The sequence below is a fragment of the Equus przewalskii genome, chromosome 1 (genome assembly GCF_037783145.1).
Source record: "Equus przewalskii isolate Varuska chromosome 1, EquPr2, whole genome shotgun sequence".
NCBI lineage: Eukaryota > Metazoa > Chordata > Mammalia > Perissodactyla > Equidae > Equus > Equus przewalskii.
The window spans coordinates 93267176-93282169 of record NC_091831.1 but is presented as its reverse complement, the minus strand read 5'-3'; the positions used below and the strand labels follow the sequence as shown (position 1 = coordinate 93282169).

The 14994-nt window shown below is 40.4% G+C and overlaps 1 protein-coding gene across 6 annotated transcripts in view; it reads right to left on the bottom strand.

Moving 5' to 3' along the window:
* Positions 1 to 14994, bottom strand: part of BLM (BLM RecQ like helicase) — a 97983-nt gene that overhangs the window by 21048 nt on the left and 61941 nt on the right. For all 6 annotated transcript variants that reach the window (XM_008512643.2, XM_070571052.1, XM_070571060.1 and 3 more), the window contains 3 exons: positions 9559 to 9665; positions 7464 to 7624; positions 1527 to 1722 (listed from right to left, as the gene is read on the bottom strand). In XM_008512643.2, coding sequence (XP_008510865.2) covers positions 1527 to 1722; positions 7464 to 7624; positions 9559 to 9665 — 464 coding nt within the window. The remainder of the gene's footprint in view (positions 1 to 1526; positions 1723 to 7463; positions 7625 to 9558; positions 9666 to 14994) is intronic.

Below are 14994 nucleotides of genomic sequence, written 5' to 3'. Positions count from 1 at the left end.
GAATGAAACAAAAATATTTTTTTTCTAGTTTATAAGTATAATCTTTTTCAAACAGCTGCTAAGTTATTAGGACTTAAATACATACTTATTAAATTGTTTGGACCTAACTTAATATAGGTTCTGTTTAAACACACAAATGGACACTAAATTTGAAAGTCTCATTTTTTCACTGAGAATCACATTGGTATAGTGTGCAAGGGACATGGACTCAGGAGTCAGAGGGACCTGGGCTCCCTGGGGCTCTGACACCAGCTCTGTATCTCATTTTCCTTCTCTGCAAAAAGACGAGAGAAACGGTAGGAGTTTTAGGGTTGTTGTGAAGATGAAATGAAGTGATCTGCGTGAAGCACTGAAGACAGCAGCACAGAGACGGTGCTGGAAATGTCGCCTGTCACTGCCACCACTACCCTTCCAGCACAGTGGTGGCCACTGCCACATCCGTGCTCCTGGGGGCAATTACCAAACCATTCTGAAGCTCGCTTTTCTCATGGGACTAACTCCACCTCAAAAGCTAGTGGTTACGAGCAAATCAGGTGATACATTATTTGGCACAGAGCTTGCTAAGTGCCATTTCCCATGCTCAGTATCTCTGCCAGAGTTCATTCAAAAGTGGTCTCAAAATAGGCAAATCTATTTAGGAAACATATTTAACTATCACAACCCAGCAGGAAAACAGGCAAAGGACATAATAAATTTCTAAAATGTATTCAGTTTGAGCTACTGGTCTAAGTCTAGAAATTTACCCTACAAAGACGATTGCACAAACACCCAAAGATATCTGTACAAGGATGTTCAGCACCGCACTGTTGATAACAGTGAAAAACAATAAGCAATCTAAATATCTACTGAAACGTGACTGATTAAACAAACATGGAGTAACCGTACTATGTGATTCTAGGCAGTCAAGCTATGCGTATTAATTGGAGTCATAATTATGTCCCAGCATTGACCAAAAAAAATCAGGTCACTATATATATTTTAAAAGCACATATAACATAATCCCATTTACATAGTAAAATGCATGTTTGGAAAAGGCAAACACCAAATACAAGATATTGTCTGTCTCTCATGGGGGAACAGAGGGATGAAACAGGAGAGAGCCACAGAGGGGGTTTTACTTCTTAGCCTGGATGGTGGTACATGAGAGTTCATTATTTTTTCTGTTCTACCTTTCTGCATATTTGAAACGTGTGTTACATGCAAGGATGCACGCAAAAATTGGGTCTGGAAGGATACAAAGGAAATCAACCACTGGAGTTATTTCTTAGGGGAGGACTGTATACAAGGCTTGGTTTGGAAATTTTCTGCTATGTACACGTCAGTACCATTTTGAGTTTTACATAACAAGCATGTAATACTTTTACAATAAAAATGAACTAAAATAAAATTTCCATATCTATATAAGCACCTCTTTTTTTCTGATACTATTTAAAGAAAACTGGACCAAAAGTCCTACAATAGCAGGAGTAGATTACTATCCTGAGACAGAAGAGGAGAGCACGTCCCCACAGCGGAGCTCAGCTTACTCAGTATAAGTCTCTTCAGCCTGGTCACATCATGGTAGGTATAGAAAAGCAGGCAGTGAGATATCTCTCCATCTCTTCCAGCTCTGCCAGATTCTTGGTAGTAACCCTCCACGGATTTAGGGAGAGATGCATGGATCACAAATCGCACATCGGGTTTGTCAATCCCCATTCCGAAGGCAATTGTTGCACAGATAACCTGATGTAAAAGCAAAAGCCTGTTAGACTCATAATGCATTTAAAGGAACATTTTAATAATAGTGCTTCTAAAAGCTTTATTCTCTATTTTACTTTAAAATGTACTCTATACAACAATCTAATATCTTAACTTGGTCCCATTATTTTTTTTTTTTTTTTTTTTTTTTAAAGATTTTATTTTTTCCTTTTTCTCCCCAAAGCCCCCGGGTACATAGTTGTGTATTCTTCGTTGTGGGTTCTTCTAGTTGTGGCATGTGGGACGCTGCCTCAGCGTGGTCTGACGAGCAGTGCCATGTCCGCGCCCAGGATTCGAACCAACGAAACACTGGGCCGCCTGCAGCGGAGCGCGCGAACTTAACCACTCGGCCACGGGGCCAGCCCCTTGGTCCCATTATTTAGCATGACTAACATGAGATTTTTATATCAATAATTTGCAATTCTATTAAGACTCAAGAAGGTAGAGAGCAGCTCGCTGTGCAGACACTTTCTGGTGTGGTTTGGTATGATGACGTAAGGGAGCCAGAATCAACAGCAGGCACCTCTCGATGTGTTGTCACCGGTTGTTCTCTTATGTTTTTTTGTTTTGAGGAAGATTAGCCCTGAGTTAACTGCTGCCAATCCTCCTCTTTTTGCTGAGGAAGACTGGCTGAGCTAAGATCCGTGCCCATCTTCCTCTACTTTTTATATGTGAGACGCCTACCACAGCATGGCTTGCCAAGCAGTGCAATGTCCGCATCTGGGATCCGAACCGGCAAACCCCGGGCCGCCGAAGCAGAACGTGTGCACTTAACCGCTGTGCAACCGGGCCGGCCCCTCTCTTATGTTTTTGACATGGAGGTGTGAGGGGTGTCACTCACACAGCCATGATATCCAGGTCAGTGTCACAAACCTGTTGCTCAGGAGCTCTGGGGCGTTCCCAGGGCTTGAGCTTTCAGAAGATTCAGGAACAACGGCACGTTCACCTGCTCTAGTGCTTTCCACCTGTCTTCCCAGTAGCAGCAGCTGATCAAACACCAGCTCCTTTTATTCATCAGCTGATTTCAAAGTCAAAACTTGTGAAATTTTTACTGGAACTCATGTGGGTCAAAGTCTGAGACTTGCTTATACTAGAAAACAAAGGCTGGAGACTGTGGATCTCGGCCTATGCAAATTACTTAGTGGAAGCAAGGTGACGGTTGAACTTCAGGAGCTTGATAAATCAGTTTTTAGTAAAAAATCATTTTCACGAATATCCATTTCAGCTGTAAATTTAGGACCTATCTAACCCAAACACATTATATCTCTAGGCAAAATTACTTTATACAAACAAAGCTGTAAGTCTTTTTTTAGCACTTCAAAAAATGAATTGCTACTCCAAGAACACTATTTCAAAAGCAACCGAATGATTTGGCAGCCGGACCGAGGCTACTGACATGATTTCAGAAACTGTGAGTACCAGAGAAAAGAACTGCAAGCCATAAGTATGTGGACAGCAAATGGGTACACTCATCAATGTTGCAAACAGCAGAAGCCCGCCCTCTAGGTGAGGCATCCTTCTGAATTTATGGCACCGTGATCAAAGGCAAATCTCCTTGGAAAGAGAAAGCCCACTGGAGCCTCTGGTGGTGGAGAACAGCTGGAGGCTGCGGAGCGAGATGTGCCAGCCCACAGGCCCACAGGGTTCCGAGAAGCCCAGGTGCATCTCCCAAGGTCGCGTAGGCACACGGCTGCGAGGCAGTCTGCAGGCTCCAAATGAGATGACACACACGCCAACTCCTTCTGAAAGCCTTTATTTCTTGTAACTGGGAAAAATGGCTTTGTTGCTACTTTCTTCTTTATTTCTGTGTTGCTTTTAAAACTTCAAGCTACAATCATTTCTTTGTGACGAAAAACAATCAAGTTTTATTCTATCTCACAAATCTAACAAGATTAAGGCCAGTTGGTTATATTATCATACCTTCTGTAAGGATTAGTTGGTCTGAGAGCAGAAACAATTAGATTTAAAAAGAAACAAAAAACCACCATTTTTTAAAATCATATTTTTGATAAAAGTTTTATATATATAAAAACATGTATATATATGCATGTATATTGTAAATATTTATACTATATATAAAGATGTAAAGAACTTGAAAAAAATTGGCTTTTTCCCTTGTTTATATTTCTATTCAATTTTGTTTTTTATGGCAGAGATTACATATTTTTGATTACACACCTATTTTTCATTACCTTTCTCCATCATTAGCATTTGAACATTTTCATATCATTAAAAAACTCTTCACAAACCATTTCTTTTTTTTTGAGGAAGATTAGCCCTGAGCTAACTGCTGCCAATCCTCCTCTTTTTGCAGACTGGCCCTGAGCTAACATTCGTGCCCATCTGCCTCTATTTTATACACGGGACGCCTACCATAGCATGGCTTTTGCCAAGTGGTGCTATGTCTGCACCCAGGATCCAAACCCAAGAACCCTGAAGTTAAGAACCCTGAAGTTAAGTTCACACGTTCCACCGAGAAGTGGAACGTGTGAACTTAACCACTGCGCCACTGGGCCGGCCCCCACAAACCATTTCTAATGGCAGGAATGTACACACTGTATCCAATCATCCTCTCAGCACATTCAGACTATTTACACTTAGACTCCTTAGCCGTGTTACACATAACACTGGTGTAAAGTTCCACGCCCACGTTTCAGATTCGAGGCTCTTGATACAGCCTGCCGTATTGTTCTCGAGAAAGGCTCTTGCGAGCACTGCAGGAAATCATCTCTTACAGTACTGTCCCCAACACTTCATGAAAGTTTGCTAATACAAGAGGTGAAAATGGTCTCTCACTGTTTTACATTCCTTTGATTATTAGCAAAACTGCACTTTAAAAAATCGGTCTTTAGCCTCTTGTACGTCCTCCTTTCCAACAGTCTCTTGATAGCCTAGGCTAATCTACTCTTTGAGACTCATGTTTTTCTTCAAATTTTCACAAGCTCTTCACCATGTTTTATTTGCTAGAGACGCATTTCCTAGTTTGCTGTTGTCTTTTAATTTTATTTATCAAAATAGAAGTGTTTAGTTGTTTTGGTTTTTAGTCATTTCTAGCAATTACTTCCTTTTAGGCTGTTTTTAAGCTTCAGTTCTCTTCCACTCAGAGTTCATACCTTTTAAAACACCAATAGCTTTGTATACCTGTAATTAATTTTGATATGAGGATCCAAAATGATTTCCCCCATTAGGCAACCAGTACCACTGGCTGAATAACCTCCCCTTTCTCATTTTTTTTGTTCTTCTTTTTCTCCCCAAAGCCCCCCAGTACATAGCTGTATACTCTAGCTGTGGGTCCTTCTAGTCATGCCACGTGGGACACCGCCTCAGCATGGCCTGATGAGCGGTGCTAGATCCTCGCCCAGGATTCGAACTGGTGAAACCCTGGGCCACCGAAGCAGAGCCAGTGAACTTAACCACTCAGCCAGAGGGCTGGCTCCATAATTTTTAATGCCTTCCTTTTCATAGATTGTTTTTACATGTTTTCTAGTCTATTTCTGGAGTTCTGTTTCATTGATCTTTTATAATGTATTGCAAAGCCAGTGTTCATGTGTTATTTTCTTGCCAAATTCTTTTGGTTATTTTCACTTGAATATTCTTCTGGGTGAACTTTAGAAAAAGTTTATTAAAGGAAAAAAAACAGCTGAATTTTGATTAAACATATAAATTAATTTGGGAAGACTGACATCTGTAATTATTTCACGGATGATAAATCAGTGATACATTCTCTGAATTTTTACACATCTGAGAATGCCTTTCTGTTTTCAACACACAGGACAACAAGCTGGGTACACAATTCTTCAGTCCCAGTCTCCCCTCTTCTGATTCTTAGGACAGTCTGCTCCTCTTTTTCAGGTTAGTGAAATAGCCTCAGACAGGCCTATTTTTGTTCTTTGCAGAGTGACTTATTTCTTTATCTTATTCCTTTTAGCTTCGTAAATCAAACAAAGTGCTAACTACATCTACACGTAAGTTTCCCCCAGTGATTCTAAGATGATGCTTCTAAATTTCCTATACATTTGTTATGTATTTATTTATAATACATGTGACTACTGCATCTACTTTATTTTTTATTGCAGTAACATTGGATTATAACATAATATAACTTTCAGGTGTATATCCTAATACTGTAGCTACATAATCCTGATTTCTTTCTTGGGGACATTTATTATTCTTAGGCTGACTCCCTATTCCCTGTCCCCAACAAATATTTTCGCTTTTCCCCTCCATTTTCACGTTTTTTTCCCCTTGCATTCTCAAGTTATTCACTACGTCTGATTCAATGTCTGCATTGAGTTGGACCATTTGTATCTTGACACATAATTCTGCTATTTGTTTTACTTTTCTTGCATTTTCTTATTTGCATAAACTGCATTTATATTTCTTTCTTCATCTCAGCCTGTGATCTTCTTATGGCAAATGTTTTTAGTTCACATAAGTCCTCTTCCATCCTTCTGAGGATATCAGGCTGATATCTTCTAAGATTTTCTTCCATTTTCCATTTTTAGAAAATAACTTTGAGAGACATTTTTCCTCTGAATCTTCAGGGTAATAATTTCTTTTTTCGTGAGCTGAGAACTTCATAGGCTATAAAAAAAAAATTAGTCATTTTCCTCAAGTTCATCCTTGCGTTTAGAGGGATCTATCCAAGTCCAGCATCTGCCACAGTATGGGACGCCTAGAGCGTTCTCAGCTTCCCTCTTGATCCACACTAAAATTTGTCATCTCAGAAATAGATGCTCAACATCATTAGTTATCAGGAAAATGCAAATCGAAATCACATGAGATACTCTATATCCACTAGGATGGATACAGTAAAAAGGTAGACAATAACAAGTGTTGATGAGGAGGCAGAAACATTGGAAGCATATACGTTGTTGGTGGGAATATAAAATTCTATAGCTCCTTTGAAAAACAGTTTGGCAGTTCCTCAAAAAGTTAAACAGAGTCGCCATATGACTCAGCAGTTTCACTCCTAGCTATCTACCCATGAGAAGTAAAAACACTTGTCCACACAAAAACTTGTACACAAATGTTCACAGAAGCATTATTCACAATAACCAAAAAATGGATACAACCCAAATGTCTACCAGCTGATGACTGGCTAACAAACTGGTACATCCATATAGTGAAATATTATTTGGCCACAGGAAGGAAAGAAGTACTGATACATGCTACAACGTGGATAAACCTTGAGAACATCATGCTAAGTAAAAGAAATCAGTGGCAAAGAGCACATCTTGTATGATTCCATTTATATGAAATGTTCAGAACAGGAAAATCTGAGACAGATTAGTAGTGGTTAGTGGATTAGTGGTTGCCAGGGACTAGGGGGTTTGAATGACTGCTGATGGGTATGGGGTTTCTTTTTGGGATGATGCAATATTCTGGAATTAGTGGTAATGGCTGCACAATCTTGTGAATATACTAAAAACCACTGACCTGTAAACACTGAAAGAATGAATTTTATGCTACATGAATTATATCTCAATAAAACTTTTTTTTGATTTAAGAAATAAAAAGCAACTTTAGAAGTCTCAAAAACGATTTTTTTTTAATTTCAGTCTTATTTTGATGTTTACTACCTTTAAAGTAAAAACAATTTGCACTCCACATGTGCAAGTTTGCATATATACTATAACAGATTGTTTCCTTCGTTTATTTTTAAAAGTGTTACCTATTATAAACTATTATGACCTCAATAAAAAAAAATTTAAAAAAAGTGTTACCTGGCATCCATCCTGATTAATCCACTTGTGCTGTACTGCGTCTCTGGCAGAGTCACTGAGGCCAGCATGATAAGCAAGAGCAGCGAGACCATCCTTCTGTAATGTGTCAGCCATTGTGTCACATTCTCGCCTGGAGAGGCAGTAAATTATTCCTGAGTCATCTGCCAAGAAACCAAAACAGTATTGAGAAATGAAGACTTTCAAAATAACAACACAATTTATATTATGTTGTTAGAAGTATATGAACCATAAACAGATCTCCATCGTTTTCTTATAGTAGAGGGAGATCACACAGACAGAGTAATTCAAGCAAGGAATTCACGTGTACTGGAAATGACAAGATTTGACCTTTAAACCTGTCACTCCGAACGACTTCTTAGATGGACCCGGATGAACCCCGGGCTCTATTTCACACTGGTTATAAAATGGAAAGGCACCCTTACACCAACTTTGTAGAAAGCATGTGGCAATAGGTATCAAGAGTCTTAGAAATGCTTATATCTTTTGACTCACTTTTCTTCTAGGAAATTAATCTAAGAATTAAAGTGATACAGGACTTACACAAAAAGCTTTATAATTTTAAAAATTAAGATTTTTTTTTGCTGAGGAAGATTCGCCCTGAGCCAATATCCATTTCCAATCCTCCTCTTTTTTCATTTGAGGAAGATTAGCCCTGAGCTAACATCTGTGCCAATCCTGCTTTTTTTTTTTTTTTTTATGTGGGACACCACTACAGCATGGCTGGTAAGTGAAGCAGGTCTGCACCCAGAACCCGAACCCATGAACCCAGGTCACTGAAGTGGAGCGTGAGGAATTTTAACCACTTGGTCATGGGGGAGGCCTCCCTACCCCCACAAAAAATTAGAAAAATTTTGATGGCCAACATTAGAATATTTAAGAAAGGAAATTATGAAATAAGATATACTGTAACAATTAAGTGTTTTCTAAGTTTTTAAACAGACAAGGGAAAATACTCAAGATATAAAACAGGTTGAAGGTAGAAACACTGTATGTATAGTATGATCACAGAAAGAAAAATGCATACAGGGGCCAGCCCCGTGGCTGAGTGGTTAAGTTTGTGCTCTGCTTCGGCAGCCCAGGGTTTTGCCCATTTGGATCCTGGGAGCAGACACGGCACTGCTCATCAAGCAATGCTGAAGTGGTATCTCACACAGCACAACCAGAAGGACCCATAACTAGAATATACAACTAAGTGCTGGGGAGTTTGGGGGAGATGGAGGGGAAAAAAAAAAAAAAGACTGGCAACAGATGTTAGCTCAGGTGCCAATCTTTAGGGGGAAAAAAAAAGAAAAATGCATACAAAAATTATTGGAAGGAAATAAACCAAAATGCTAACAGTGACTTGTGTTGGAACGGGTTTTGATTTTTGCTTCTTTATTCGTTTTGTTGCTTTCTAAATTTTCTTCAATGAGCATGCATAATATTTATTGTTGTTTTTAAAATCAGAAAATAAAAGGTATTAAAGGAAAAGTCATCTCTCTGTGGCTACAGGTATAGATATGCAGACTAAACTATTTCTATTAGCCTAGGAGAGCAGGGGCTGGAAAGGGAAATCACTGACCTTTTCTCAGTCTATCTCTGTACTGTTTGATTTGTTCAAATAAATATGTATACTAATTTTTAAAAAATGAAATAGAGATATTTACAAAAAAATTCTCTGTGGAAAGGTGGAAAAGGGGTTACATGGAAAACTGCTATGAATTTCAGAATCTCGTTTCAGTTAATATAACAAAAGCAGACACACTTGGGACAAGGCACTAAAACAAAGAGCTGTATAATTCAAAAACTGACAGAAGGCAAAGGAAAGACATTGAAACCATGAATTATAATACAGGTGTGTAGGAAGGAGTATTTAACACATTTTCTGTTAGGTTTACTGTTATCAAACCAAATGAGGTTTTACAATTTCCAGAATTGAGAGAGTTGCAATATTCTTCTCTATAAATAGCAAGTTAGTGCTATCATAATGAGAAAAGAAATGTTTAATATGCAATTACATGTATATCATATTGTGGTACTAAAAAGACATTTATTTATTACTTCTAGACATAATTTACCACATGGCTGTACTCACATGGGTGATGCTTTCTGATCCATTCTAAGCAATCAAATGCCACCTTTTTAGGCTTTTTCGGTAATACATAGTACTTCAGGTTATGTCTGTTAAAGCTCATGCTAAACCTAAAAGAAGTCCCAAACATAAAATTTTGTTATTGTGAGAAAATATAGTTTTAGACATCTTCAAAAATTAAATACTGATTTTCCACAATGCAAACCTACATATCAATTTGTCTTAAATTGAGTACTGTTAGTGGCAGCTTACATAACACAACACTGAAATGGAACTTAGGTTAAGGATTAAAGAAAAGAGTGGTCAGGGGCTGGCCTGGTGGTGCAGCGGTTAAGTTTGCACATTCCGCTTCTCGGCAGCCCAGGGTTCGCTGGTTCGAATGCCGGGTGTGGACAGGGCACTGCTTGGCACACCATGCTGTGGTAGGCATCCCACATATAAAGTAGAGGAAGATGGGCAAGGATGTTAGCTCAGGGCCAGTCTTCCTCAGCAAAAAAGAGGAGGACTGGCAGTAGTTAGCTCAGGGCTAATCTTCCTCAAAAAAAAAAAAACGGTCATAAGGAGGAAATATCGGTGGGACTAGATGACAAAAATTTTGAAGGACTGTAGAGAACATGTTAAAATGACAGGTAAGTCAGGAGCCCAGTCTCCAAGAGGAGGTTGATTAAAAGCAGAGATGGCTGGGGCTGGCCCGGCGGCTGAGCTGTTAAGTTCGCACGCTCTGCTTCGGTGGCTCAGGGTTTCGCTGCTTCGGATCCTGGGTGAGGACATGGCACCGCTTGTCAGGCCATGCTGAGGCGGTGTCCCACAACAGAAGGACCCACAACTAAAATATACAACTATATACTGGAGGGGATTTGGGGAGAAAAAGCAGGAAAAAACAAAGCAGAGATGGCTAAAACATTATTTAAAAGATTAAGAGAATCATAGAGGAAACATACACACTTTTAGGCCACCAATGTTCTCAAATTTTGATGTGCACACAGAGAGCTGACTGCAGGGCAGCAGAAGGAGCTAAAGCGCATCAGATCAAGGACCATCATGAACCTCTTGCTCTGAGCCGCAAAGGGAACGTGGCTGGCTCTGGGATGACACGCCCTTCCCTTCTCTGGCCTTCTGCTCTAGGCATCCCACCTCCTCCTTCCCACTTCCCTAGCAGGGTCTTCCTCTCCCTTATCTCCTCTCCTGTATTTCACTCTCTTCTGTGAATTCGTCCCTTTTGCCTCCGAATACATTCTAGGACCGCCAATCCTAAGGATAATAAAAGCTTCTTCTGACCCTACACTCCACTGAAGCTGGCATCCTGCCTCTGTCCCTCCAATGCGAAGCTTCTCAGAAGACACACTCCTAACCAACTAACCATACATCCAATTTCAATTCTCATCACTTCCATTCTAGCTTGTGCCATTATTATTCTACCAAAATTATTTTTTCAAAGCTTTTAAAACTAAAGAAAGGTGAGGGAATTATTATAGGTCCTTGGCCCTGCAGGGACCCTCCATGGCCCCAGGTTCCAATGTCTCCAAAGGGAGGAGAGAGAACACTGTAGAACAAGTTAGAGCACAAAGACATCTCAGTGCCTGGGCTGATGGAAGGAAAGAGAGACACCATAAACTGCAAAAAGCTGTGGTGAGGAGGTCACCAGCACATGGGGGGTGGGGGTGGGGGATCAGAGGGAAGAAAGAAGGGTAATAAAACCACTGGATTTCTGTCTTTGCACCTAGACCCAAGCTAGATGGGCCCAGGTTTTGTTGCCAGCGGTAGGATAACGTTGTTTAGTTTTAGGACTAGAGGATGCCTCACATCCTCCACATGACTCACGTGTGGAGCGAGGGCAGCTGTGTTGCTGAAGGGACTGCTACAGATAAGGCCTCCTTAGAGGCAGTGGCAACCTCCCACCTGTGTTTGGCACTCGCGCTGGTCTTTTTCAGACCTCCCTCTCTCCGCCCTCTCTGCCACCCACCCCACCGTGCCAGCTGTCCGTCCTGAAGGCCTATCGGCTCTCACAAGTTTATATCCCCCTGGGGCTTCTCCCCTTGCCTCTCTGCTTTCTTCATCTCCTCCTCATCTTCCTTTGCTTACTCCTTAAGTGAGAATCACCCCGGAAGTGCTGGGCTCTTCTCTTCTTCCCCTATGTTATCTTCTCCAGGGACCTCACTCTCATTGCTTTGAACAGCACCCAAATATCATCCCACGAGTCCCAACTTTGACCCCAGTTTAGACTCTTCAGAGCTCTCAGCCACAGTCCAACTTCTTTTTAGATCGGTGGTCTAAAATTGGGGTATGCATACCTCTAGGATTCACAAAGACCTTCTAAGGGGACGTGAGCAAAGACAATTTTAAAGAAATTTCTAGATCCTCCATTTCCACATGTACGTCTTCCTCAGACTGATCTGAAAATGTGCCTGCAGTCAAGACATCCTGCTGGTTACTCCTGCCCCACTTTTCCCTTCTACAATCGTCCTCTCACCTTCTACAAACAAAGAAACCAACCCCGCTTTTCACCCATTCTGAACTCTACTACTGTGCATTGTCCCAGATGTAAAGACCTCCAGGACACCAAATAAAACAAACTGAAATACGGGATGGGTGTCGGTGAACTTTCTTTAATCAAAGTATCAGAAACCCTTGGTAGGACTTCATGTCTTCAAGTGTTTTACATATTTCCGTTAGGAGTAAAGTGTAACAGCAGGACTGAAGCATTTGAGCCCTTAGTTAGATGTTCTGATTTCAGTATGCGGAGAGTAAGGTGGTGGGAGTGAAGATGGCTTTCACCCTATGGTGTCACTTCTTTCATCACTGACGACCGGCACAGATCACACTACTCTAGAGTCTTGTGTGACTCCTGTTAGAGCACTTGGAAATTACCCCTCTTCTGATGTCATTTATATGCACAAAACACTCAGAGTTCTCTCTTAGTACATGAAATGGCAGAAGAATGTGTAGCAGATTTTGGCAAAAGGCAGTAGATAAAAGACTGATATATCCAAGGACTATTTTGGTCATTCTCAATTAATTATTTACAATCACAGCCACAGCAAAGGAAAACTTGAGTTCTGACAAAAATTATGGCATAAAAAGAATCGCCCACAAACACAAATGATGCAGACAACCTCAAAGCTGATTTGAGTGATTTGGGCTTAAGTCGGGTATGGTGCATGGGTCTCCCCACCAAGAGGAATGCTGAAATGACTATAAACAAGAATGGCCTTAGTGCTTTCTCACACATTCTACACTACACTTTAATTTCAGAACAATGGTTTATGCATCTAAAAAAAAGCTTTGGGTCAAAAAAGAGAAACAACAGTAAGTGCTAGTGGAATCAGAACCCACCACACTGCTGGTGGGAATGTAAAATGGTGTAGCACTTTGAAAAACAGCCTGGCAGTTTTTCAAAAGGTTAAACACAGAGTTACTGTACGATCCAGCAACTCCACTCCTGGGTATACACCCAAGAGAGATGAGAACATAGGCCCACACAACAACTTTTATATGAATGTTCACAGCGTCATTATTCATAGCCCCTAATGGAAACATCCCCAATATTCATCAATGGGTAAATAAAATGTGGTATACCCATACAATGAAACATTATGCAGCAATAAACCCTGAAAATAATATGCTAAGTGAAAGAAGCAGGTCACAGAAGACCAGATATCAGATTACTTCGTTAATACGGGGTACCCAGAATAGGCACATCTATAGATAGAAGGTAGATTAGTGGTTGCCTAGGGCTGGGGGGGGATTGTGAGGGGACAGGGTGACTGAATACTAATGGGTATGGGTTTTTTTGGGAGAGTGATGAAAATGTTCTAAAATTGATTGTGGTGATGTTCGGATAACTCTATACTAAAAACCACTGAATTGTGTACTTTAAATAGGGGAATTGTATGGTATGTGGACTGTATCTCAAAAAGCTGTTATTAAAAACATCTGGCATATAATCTGAATCATTTTTTGGTTTGTGACTTAACTGAGAAAACTTAGAGGGGCTGGCCCTGTGGCCGAGTGGTTAAAGTTTTCGTGCTCCACTTCGGTGGCCTGGGGTTTCACTGGTTCAGATCCCAGGCATTGACACGGCACTGCTCATCAGGCCACGCTGAGGTGGTGTCCCACATAGCACAACCAGAGGCACTCACAACTAGAATCTACAACTATGTACTGGGGGGCTTTCGGGAGAAGAAGAAGGGGAGAAAAAAAAAAAAAGATTGGCAACAGATGTTAGCTCAGGTGCCAATCTTTTTTTTTTTTCCTGCTTTTTCTCCCCAAATCCCCCCAGTACATAGTTGCAATATTTTTTTTTTAGCTGTGGGTCCTTCTAGTTGTGGCATGTGGGACGCCACCTCAGCATGGCCTGATGAGTGGTGCCATGTCCATGCCCAGGATCTGAACCAGCAAAACCCCGGGCTGATGAAGCAGAGCGCATGAACTTAACCACTTGGCCACAGGGCCAGCCCTATCAGGTGCCAATCTTTAAAAACAACAACAACAACAACAACAAAAACCTTAGAAATGTTTACTAATTTAGTCAAATTATTATTACTTTAGATTTTATTTTTCCTTCTTATCCCCAAAGCCCCCAGTACAAAGTTGTATATTTTAGTTGTGGGTCCTTCTAATTGTGGTATTTGGGATGTTGCCTCAGCATGGCTTGATGAGTGGTGCAAGGTCTGTGCCCAGGATCTGAACCGGTGAAACCCTGGGCCATCGAAGTGGAACACACAAACTTAACCACTCTGCCATGGGGCAGCCCTCAAGCAAATTACTTTTACTAAAAATATTAAAATGACATGAGATTAGCACATAAAGTTGTAGATCTCAAATCCAATTAAAACCAAAACAATATCTCTACCACAAAAGGACTGACAAACACCAGCAGATAGGTCACTAACTAAAAGCAATATTCACACAATTTATCATGAAAAAGTTAATAGTCCCTTTTAGTTTATTACATACAACAAATCTTACGTGGCCTGCTAGAAGACGGGATGTTTGGAATTACCAAATATTCTAGTTGGAGACAGTTCCCATCAACTGATGAATGGATAAATAAAATGTGGAATGCCCATGCAATAGAAGATTATTCAGCCATAAAAAGGAACGAAGTACTGATATATGCTAAACATGGATGACCCACGAAAATCAGCTAAGTGAAAGAATATGGGCTCAAATGAGAGGGGGAGAATGGGGAGGGAGTGCTAATGAGCGCCAGGTTTCTTTGAGTGTAATGAAGATGTTCTAAACTTAGATTTGGGGGATGGCTGCATAACTCTGTGAAAATACTAAAAAATCACTAAATTCTAACCTTTAAATGGGTGAATTTTACGGTGTGTCAATTATATCTCAATAAAGATTTTAGTGTTTAAAAAAAGCTTTGGATCCCATTGTATCTTCACTAAGAGAGTAGATGTGGTCATTAACATGGTAAATATTATTAGG